Genomic DNA, 9,677 nt, shown 5'->3' on the forward strand with positions numbered 1-9,677 from the left:
ATGATCATTCACATGGACATCATTCACAGACATAATAGAGATGTCCAGGCCAAGTGTAAAAACTAAGTCCAAAATGTGGCCTTTTTCGTGAGTGGGCTTAGAGACATGTTGCTCAAAATTAAAAGCTTCAGTCAGCGATAAAAGTTCCATTGCAGAGCAGGATGAGCTGTCATCAACATAATTAATGCTCTGCTGTTCTATTTAAAATACATTTGACCAAATATAAACAAAAAATAATCCTATCCTGTCACAATTTTGATATATGTTGTGGAGATGCAAAGAAAAAGGCAAATTTGTGTATCTGTAAGCAGAAAAGGTGTCTAGTTTATTTATTTAAAATAAGAAATATCATAAACATAAATTCCATCATACCCAATGTAACGTATATGTCATATCACAGATCTTTGACATTTAGGGGTAGTATTTTTTTTTTTTAAAACATCATAAATGTGTTCTATGTGTTCCACTTGGTCTGTGGTACATCCCCCATCATTTCCTTCAAGGATAAATAGGTCTGGGTTATTAAGGGTTAATTAGTAGTAGTAGCACTTAGTCATTTAGTATTCAAAGCTATAATTACTGTTCAAGTGCTTAGAATAGTTTAGACTACAGCACAACACCAGGTGTGGGCTCGTGGGACCACAGATGTTTTCAGCAAAGCCCCAAATCTTTATTGCTCATAACACATGGCGTTTTGTACTAAATGGTAGTCTTAGCTCTTTAGGTTCCATTGTGTTTTTATAGTCTGTGGTCAGGCTGAAGCGCTGATGGAACACAAACATCAACATCCCTCAGGAGTCCTTACTCGGAACAGCGACTTTACAGAGTGAGGGTATAAGCGCAGCCTCCTTTTACAGCCTTGTGTCAGATAATACATTAGAAATGTAAAATTGAATAAAGTAATTATGATTATTTGCATAACTTTCATACTCATTGTCCCAACAAATAAGAACATATTTTTTTAAAATCCTTGTTGCTTTTTCTCTCTCTTATATTGGTGTATTACTACAGGTAACCATATCCAAAGATATGTGCTTCATTTCAACAACCGCAAGGTAAAATATAAACAGTATGTTGTCTTAAATGTCTTTCCCACTCTGCTCTACAAAGTCTAACTACAGTAACTAGGCAAAAGGTAAAACTGAGGAAAAACTGCTTTAAAGTTGTTGTTTTTTACGTTTTTTTGGCCATCAAAATGGGTTGTAGGTAGGTTAGTGACATAAGACTAATTTCTACATGTATTGATGATGTAATTTTTACGCTCAGAAATCATGACGATTTATTTGACCTTTGACCCCAAACTGTAGTTACTGCACTCTGGTATAAGGTTCAAAAGGTTCAGCTTTTATATTTTGTTTTCAGTGAATAAACATTTTCAAATGGAATTTTAAATATAAGTGTATTTAAAAGTGTTTAACAGCTCTATTCAAATGTTTTTTCATTTTAGACTTAATAATATAAAGTAATGTTATATTTGAGTATTAATATAATTGTATCTCACTTTTTTACTTAATCACTTTCTAGATAATAATTTCCTCTATCAAACAAACTTAGAATGGCTATTATTATGTCTTCACTATTCAAAACAATGAAGGAATACAAGGCGACACTGTATCAAACCGTGGTAAGTGCAATTACTGCAGTCTGCTTTGGATTTGAGTTGGATTTTGTAGTCACTGTAATTTTTATGTCATTATTTCTCTAAAAATTATGCAAAATTGAAATCTAAATTTTTGCCACAAGATAAAACAGACATCAAGGGGTTAATTCTTAGTTGTAACTCGATTCTGACCAAAAATGTAGCAGCTGCAGTTAGACTTTGTAGGGCAGAACTGATGATTAAGTCAGAGACCTACGATCACATTCACCCAGCCTATATGTTAATCATGGATGTATAATAATATTGTCCAAAATATTGCCCCAACATGCTCATGATAACCAGAAGGGTTAGAAACTCTACATCAATTACAGAGCAACTGTAACTGAAGATGAAGGCACTGGCCAGCTTTTTTTTATCCTCTTCCGACATTCAGCAAATTGAAAACATTACCTTGAATTTCAAAGTGTTGATTACATACAGGTTTCATCCTGAACAAGCCAATGCAGGCAGCGGGGCAGGACATGCTTCATTTATCTGTTTACATTAAGAAAGGACTTGACAAGGTACAGTACTTTTTCTTTAAAAAAAAAAAATCTTTGTAATCACTTTAAGTCTGAGGTGGTCTACCAAAAGAATTAAAAGTCGAAACGTATGGAGTGAAAATGATGCACAGGCCTGATATTATTTACAGAGGATTTTCATAAATAAGTTTTGGAAGTAAAAAACAGTATACTTGTATTTGAATATTTGTGCAAAATGAACTGAACTCCCATTTGTATTTCTGTATAATAATTCACACACTTAAATTCCTCAAGTACCAGACCAGCGTTGTGAGTACATTTTTCATTTGTGGCCTGTTAACAGGTGACCCTCCAGTACACTGTAAAAAAACAACAACAAAAAAACAGTTGTTTTTACGGAAAAAAAGGCGAACTTTACCGTAATAAATATGGTGCAAATGTTTCTAATATTACGGTAAAATGATATTAGCACTGTTGATTTCACGTTTAAGATTGCCATTTTAGTCCATATTTTACCGTAAAAATAAAAAGTTTTTCCATCAAAAGAAAATACTTTATAAATGCTGCATGAATTAAAGATTTTACAATTAAATATTACAGTATATTTCTGATAGAGATATGGTGTTTAGTACATTTAACAGTGAGAAAAAGTATTTTTTACAAAAAAGAAATGCAAAAATGATGGATTGTATAATTATTACAATATATTTTTTGCCACAAACACGGTGCCAGAGTGATTTACAGTGGAGTAATGTATTTTTTTTAAATACAAAAATGTAAAAAATACTGTTTTGGCTGATATATGTTTCATTGTTACTGAAACTGAATTAACCCATTTATCATTTTACGGTCTTTTACTGTCATGGTTTAGCAGTTTTTCACCGAAAAATCTACAGACATTTTTTACAGTGTAACAAGCCCGATTCCTAACCTCTTGGCCATGGACTGTCCCTTTATGTAGCCATCAGGGTGAAGTGAAAGGGTATATACTGCATCCAACTATGCTGCAAAAAAAAACAGGTGGTCACATCCTACAGTAAATTGTCCCACACACTTTCCCTAACCTTACAATGGAGCTCTGTGGAGTCTTCTTGTAAACGTCTGATCACTGTTTCTCAACAAAATGTTGGTTGTTGAGATGGGTCATTAACCTCTTCCACTCCACCCCTCCTTTTTTGGTTGGGGGAAAGGGGATCTTTAGGGAGAGATAGCAGGTCAGCAGTAGATGTCACATAGAAGTGGTGTATATCATCTGAAAATTGGAATCTGAAGATTCATTTTAAATACAGCTCAGCACCATGTATCAGGTTGTTCTAGTCATAAAGTTAATAAAATTGTGTTTTTTTTAACCAATCAATTCATTTAATTATTAAAATTGTGGAAGTATAAGGGCTTACAGCTTTATGATATGTGTATATGAAATCCATTCCCATGCTCAATTATGTCTCATAAGTTGTTGTTTCAACAGTTTCGGGTCGGTATAATTTGTGGCATTTGATGCTAAATTTTACGGAAGAGGATTAGGGCCACAGAAGAAAAAAATATTTGAGTTCTGACTTTATTCTCAGAATTCTGAGTTTAAAGTCAGAATTCTGAGAATAAAGTCAGAATAAAGTTAGCCTGTTACGGCACATGTCCAAGGTTTGAAAAAAAGAAAAGGTTTGATCTGTTAAAATCACAGAGGATCAGGGAGATTTCAAAATAAAACACAGCGGATTGCGTTTTCCTGGCGAGATCTTCGCGACAAAGTGATTATGTACATTCACTGAGTGAATATTTAGAAAATAAAACATATATTTCTCGCTAAAAATGTAATCAAAATCCATTTTTATGCAGAAACTAAGTCAAAATATGTGTCTAATAACTGTCCGGCATGTTTTTTGTTCTGATTCCCGGAACCTTGAAAGTCACGTGACTTGGACACAAACCAATAGGAAAAAATATCCATGGAATAGCCACGGGATATGACTGTCATTAACTCAGTCAGTTTCACGGAAATTTGAGTTATTCGGTGGCTATTCCACGGATTTTGAGTTAAGCGAATCCGTGGCTATTTCATGGATTCCTGTGAGACCAGGTTGTATCCGATATATATCCACTGCCATGACTGTTGAGGGACCGCATTATAAAAAGAAAATTCAAATACAACTGGAAAAAATGACATACGTCTGTGAAAGGGAGACTCGTGGGTACCCATAGAATCCATTTACAATTAGATGTCTGGAGCTCAGAGGACAAGGGACCCTCTAAAAATTTTCCAGCATGACATGTTTCAAATAACATCTACATTTATTCACTGTAGAAATACAAATGAGTCTACTAGCATCTGAACGATGTAAAGTCATCTACAGTTTTACAAAATCATCCAGTATCATCATCCCATGTGTCCCATGTGGCATCACAGTTTGCTGACCTGCAAAGGGAGTAGACAGCCATGTGCTTCCTTCCTCATACATGCTATTTGCTATGTTCCAAGTTGCATATTTTTAGTACATACCGCAGATGCATTTACAAAATTAGTGTATATGTTGAATGCAGTATGCATATAATTGGGACATCCCACTTAATAATAATATTGCACCTTTAACTTTGACTTTTGGTTCATATACAGTATACGCTGTACAGAGGATTGTGGGTCAGAATAATCAGAATGCATAATCATGCATGATCACATGCAGTAGGTCACCCTGGTAATTTTGACATATTGCATGTGATATAGTTATACTGTGTACTGGGACACACTCATACATTTTCTGGCATAATAAAGAGTATGGTCGTACTGAAAAGTATGGATGGGGTTGCTACTTTACACCTTCTTGTATCACGTGCCTTTGAAGAAAGAAATTCTGAAATTGTGTGACATTATATCTCAGGGATGGGCAACTGGAGGCCCAGGGGCCGCATACGGCCCGCACCCTCACTTGAAGTGGCCCTCAGTACTACATGCATTTCAGCATGAAATCTTAAAAGTGCAGTGTAAAAATGCACAAAATTACTTCTTGCAATTAATGTTGGTCTGCTGTTCTTTCACTGAAAAAAAGTAAGTGGTTATTTTTTATTTGCTTAAAACCTTTTGTATTCCTATTTATACTGTTATATATGCATTTGAGCATGAAATATGTTACGTTACTGCACTGTAAACATATTTAAAATTGCAGTTTCATCATATCTGGTTAAGTGCACGGTCCTATATGTGGCCCTGTGGTAGTGTCCATGTAAAATTGTGGCCCCCTTCAGCATTTAAGATGCCCATCCCTGTTATACCTAGTACCATTCTTTGAGACTCCACACAAAAAATAGTCTTTGGAGAGATATTGGACAAGCAAACGACTTTACATTATGTCCTCAAGTAACAACTAAAGTCAAGTAACTAATGCAGCAGCAAGACAATCATGCATTAAAACTCTGTACAAACATTTCCTGAGTGGCACGTACAAGATCATTTTCTGTTTTTTAGGATTCTCGCTGAGGTAAGAAGGAAAATCTGATTATTATGCAAATGATGAAATCTCATGACGCACACTTCCTCATTATCAGGTGACATCATCTAGCTGAAAGGAATGAATTATGACAAGTTTGTCTATTTAACCCTTAATAGGGCACTCACTGAAATACTTGTAAATTCCAAATTTCAACCCTACAGAATATTGGAGGATATTACAAACTGCCAGAATGCATAAAAAAACATACAGACCCAGGGGAGGGGGGTAATATTTTGATTAAAAAAGAGTTTACGAGAAAAAATTTGCAGATTTATGAGATTTAAAGTGGTGAATCTGCTAGAATTTTTTTTTTTTTTCCCCACTTCTTTCTCGTAAATCTGACGTTTTTCACGCAGATTTGCAACTTTAAATCTCATAAATCTGCACATTTTTTTCTTGTAGATTTGCCACTTTAATCTTGTAAATTTGCAACCCCCCCGTTTTTATTTTTATTTTTTATTATTCATACTTGGCGCTAATACGCCGTCATAGTGAAGTTCTCCTGGTACAAGTCACTGAAGAATAACTGTTTGTACGACTGTTTCTTGCAGATTTCTTTTCAAATTTTTTCATTTTTACATTGGAGGTCAAGGTCAATAAAGTTAATATTATTATATTATTATCATACTGATTTGTCAGATGTCATGGTGTCACTGTCTGTGACGTAGCCTGATCTTTGCTGATTAGCTGGAAGAAATCCATGTGGTTCTATGACCAAACAGAGAGACATGGGGACCTCATTTTGGATATCCACTGAAGTTACCAAATATAGTTCTTCGCCTGATAAAGGGTTAAGAGAGTTCAGTGAAACTGACTTGGAACACTGGTATGAACAAACCTCACTGAAAAAAGGACTAAAAGTTTAGGATAAGAATATAGAGATGGTGAGGCCTATTGACTCCTCACTTCTCGACAGCAAACATAACCATTTTTTATTTGTTGAAACACAAGAGCAGGTACTGCTACAAGGAATTCTACACCTATTGTCTGAAGTAAAATAACTATCAAGCATTTTCATAATGTGCAGTCGTTCGCAGACATCATCTAGAAGGGCTGCTGATTAAGAAAGCAGCATAAAACTTGACACTGAGGCATTGGTTTTAAACCGACCTCTGTCCACCATCATCACCTTAGATTAGCTAACCCAGACACCGTGTTATAAAGCACACAGTGATGTGACTACATCAGACACGTCATCATGGCGAGCCACTGGCAGACAGACAATATAAGTGGGTTGTTTTTCCCTGCGGTGGAGGGATGGACGGGGGCATCAATTAGCCTCCAGCAGACTCTGACCTTGAAATGGAGCACAGGCAGAAAACAGGAAGTCTCCCTGTATCACAGGCTGGAGTTCCAGTTTGTGTCTCACATCATTTATTGATTTTCACTCTTTCATATGCCTGAAAATGTGCATCTACACATTTGAAGGCTCTTCCATACTATATGCTGCCTGCCAGATTAGACAGGAAAACCACCAAAACAACATCCTTTTAGTGTTCCTACATTACTGTAATTTAATTAAAGAACGCATCCATACTTTAAGAGGAATGGGTGAATACTAGAAATGATGCATTCACTCACTGTAGGAGTTAAATAGTAATGTTGTAATGTTTGCTGCACACTTATCGGTGTTGCAATATTTCAGAGGCTTAGTCATGGGCCTCTATGCTACACTCTGCAAGTCACAACGTGTCTGCTTTCAGCCAAAGACCCAGCACTTCCTGGCACAGTTGACAGAGCATTTACAAACTCAATGATTAGACATTACAAAAAAAGATAGATTCAAAATAGAAAATTGAAATAAAAAAGCATTTAATCTCTTTTATAAAAAAGTACTGGGCTTGTGTTTAAAATGATGAAAATTTCAGTCCAGGGTTAAACAGGACTCTGGCTTGTATCAACTGTTCATCTTAAATCATGATATTAGAAACCAGTTTTGGAACAAAGGAACATCCTCTTTGAATAGAAAACCCCCAATCTCACAGCTTTCACTGAACTTAGTGTTTGGTACTTACAGATTGTTGGGATGATATTGTCGTTTAAGTCCTGTGTTGTTCGAGGGTGGGGAGTCTGCTTTGGGATGGTGGGACGTTCAGCGTTGTATTTCAGTGTAACAGAGGGATCAGACTGTGTCACTCGTGGAGACTGAGGCACGTATGGCCCTCGTGTAGATTTCTCTTCCATTAAAACATCAGGATGTCCTGGAGTTATGGCGGTGGTCAAGGACACAAAAGATGTAGATGAATGAGGAATTGACACAGTAAGTCCCAAAATGGGGGTAACTGATATGGTAATTGGGTCTTGTCCGATGCGTTTAGGATCTAAGTGTGTGGGTGGTTCGTACTCAAAGATCTTATCCACAAAGACCCATTTAAGGCCAGCAGTGCAGAGGGCTAAGCTGAGCAGACAGGCCAGGATGGGAAGAATGCAGATTTTCTCAGAGTGCAGGCAATTGTTAATCTGTTCCATCTCTATGCACACACAGCAGGTTCCTGGCAAGGCCACAATTCCCAAAGCCCCCAAATGCTCCCCATCACTACCTCCACCTCCCTCTGCACCGTTCTCCCCACTCTCACCAGCTGCCTCTGTCTCCTCTGGTTTCTCCTCGGGGACTTGTCCAGTATCAACAGTAGAGCTGGTGGGGGAGGCCGATCCAGGAGGGGGAGTTGGCCCTGCAGAGAAGTCCTCCATTCCCTCAGTCATCCTTTCCAAGTGCTGGTTGAGGGGTCTCTGAGCACCTCAACTATTAACTCAGAGAATCACACAGTGGCTGCCTGCCACCAGTCTCCTTGAGTATCTTTTCCATCATGAGGCTGCAGATTCAGAGCTGGATTTCAGAGGAAGGTAGAAAAGCTCTTCAGGGTGAGTCTAACCTTGTTAGCAGCCTGGGAGGTATGTACGCAGCCTTCTGCACACGAGGGAAAGGAGTTCCTTACTCATGCTTTTCCTCTGGAAATGCAGTCAGTCTATAAATAGAATAATTAAATTGGTAGCAGGCCAAAACAAAAAAGATTGCCAGAGATTCTGATTCCTTAAATGTTCAGCATGGTCTGCTAGAAGGCAGCGGTGGAACAGTAGCGCTCACTCACCTGAGCACTTGGGCAGAAGAGGCGGTGTCGATGTGATGCGCCAGCTGCTTTAGCTGTAGTGCAGAGGACAGGACGGCCAGGCACTGCAGTGGCAGGAGGGACATGCTGTCTTGTCTGTGGAGCTCCAAGTAGCTGAAAGGCTGAATCATCAGGGAGCGGCAGGTGCCCTTCCTCTCAGCACAACCACAGAAACAGATGAGTAAGGGAAAAGAGAGAGAAAGAGAATCATAGAGAGAGGGAGGGGGAGGGAGGGAGGGCTGCAGTAGCACAGAAGGGCAGAGAAGACGGGATACTCCCCTTTTTCGTCTCACACCCCTCCTCTCTCAGTCTTTCCTCTCTAAGTGGTGAACAGGGCAGCCGCTGGCCTCCTCCCTCTCTGCCTCTCTTCCTGTCTGGTGGTGCCCGTGCTCTCGCTGCAGGCTGCTCCCAATCCCAGCACAAAGCATCCAGCTAAGCAAGTTCCTACTTGATCCAATTAGAGCGCATGTCAGCGAATCACAGGCAGGCAAACTGTTGTAGCCACCTCCTCCTGCACCACTCCCCATTGATTATGCTGATACTAAAGGGTGGGTTTTTTGTCAAAGGGTATAGGAAGCAGACATATGATCCACCCCAAGAGGATGCAGACGTTCTACTTTTCTCAAGTATCTGCATTCATTAGTGTAATAACATATGTGTGTGTGTGTGTGTGTGTGTGTGTGTGTGTGTGTGTGTGTGCGTGCGTGCGTGCGTGTGTGTCACACAAATATCTCTGCCTTTTTTTAAGTATCCAGTTGTTTTTTTAAATAGATAATACATAGTAAACTGGAGATATTGATCATAAACCTAACACAATAGCTTGTGTGACAGGAAACCCCCAGGCCACCCATAAAACTATTAACTCCCCAACCCCCACCCTGTAAGCTAATTGGCAAGCAGACAATCCAAAGTCTTCTTGAGGAGTCGGGGCTTAAACAAGATGAAGACAGTCACAAAGGTCAGGTCA

The 9,677-nt window shown here is 38.5% G+C and overlaps 1 protein-coding gene across 2 annotated transcripts in view; it reads right to left on the reverse strand.

The window, feature by feature from the left end:
• Nucleotides 1-9,367, reverse strand: part of nrg1 (neuregulin 1) — a 50,639-nt gene extending 41,272 nt beyond the window's left edge. The window contains exons 1-2 of one of the 2 annotated variants that reach the window (XM_059357596.1): nucleotides 8,693-9,367; nucleotides 7,619-8,569 (exon numbers count right to left, since the gene is read on the reverse strand). In XM_059357596.1, the coding sequence (XP_059213579.1) occupies nucleotides 7,619-8,306 (688 nt within the window). In that variant the 5' untranslated portion in view covers nucleotides 8,307-8,569; nucleotides 8,693-9,367. Of the gene's footprint in view, nucleotides 1-7,618 lie in introns of both variants that reach the window. The other variant, XM_059357597.1, reaches the window with a different exon arrangement.
• Nucleotides 9,368-9,677: the final 310 nt, after the last annotated feature.

Source organism: Centropristis striata, chromosome 19 (genome assembly GCF_030273125.1).
Source record: "Centropristis striata isolate RG_2023a ecotype Rhode Island chromosome 19, C.striata_1.0, whole genome shotgun sequence".
Taxonomy (NCBI): domain Eukaryota; kingdom Metazoa; phylum Chordata; class Actinopteri; order Perciformes; family Serranidae; genus Centropristis; species Centropristis striata.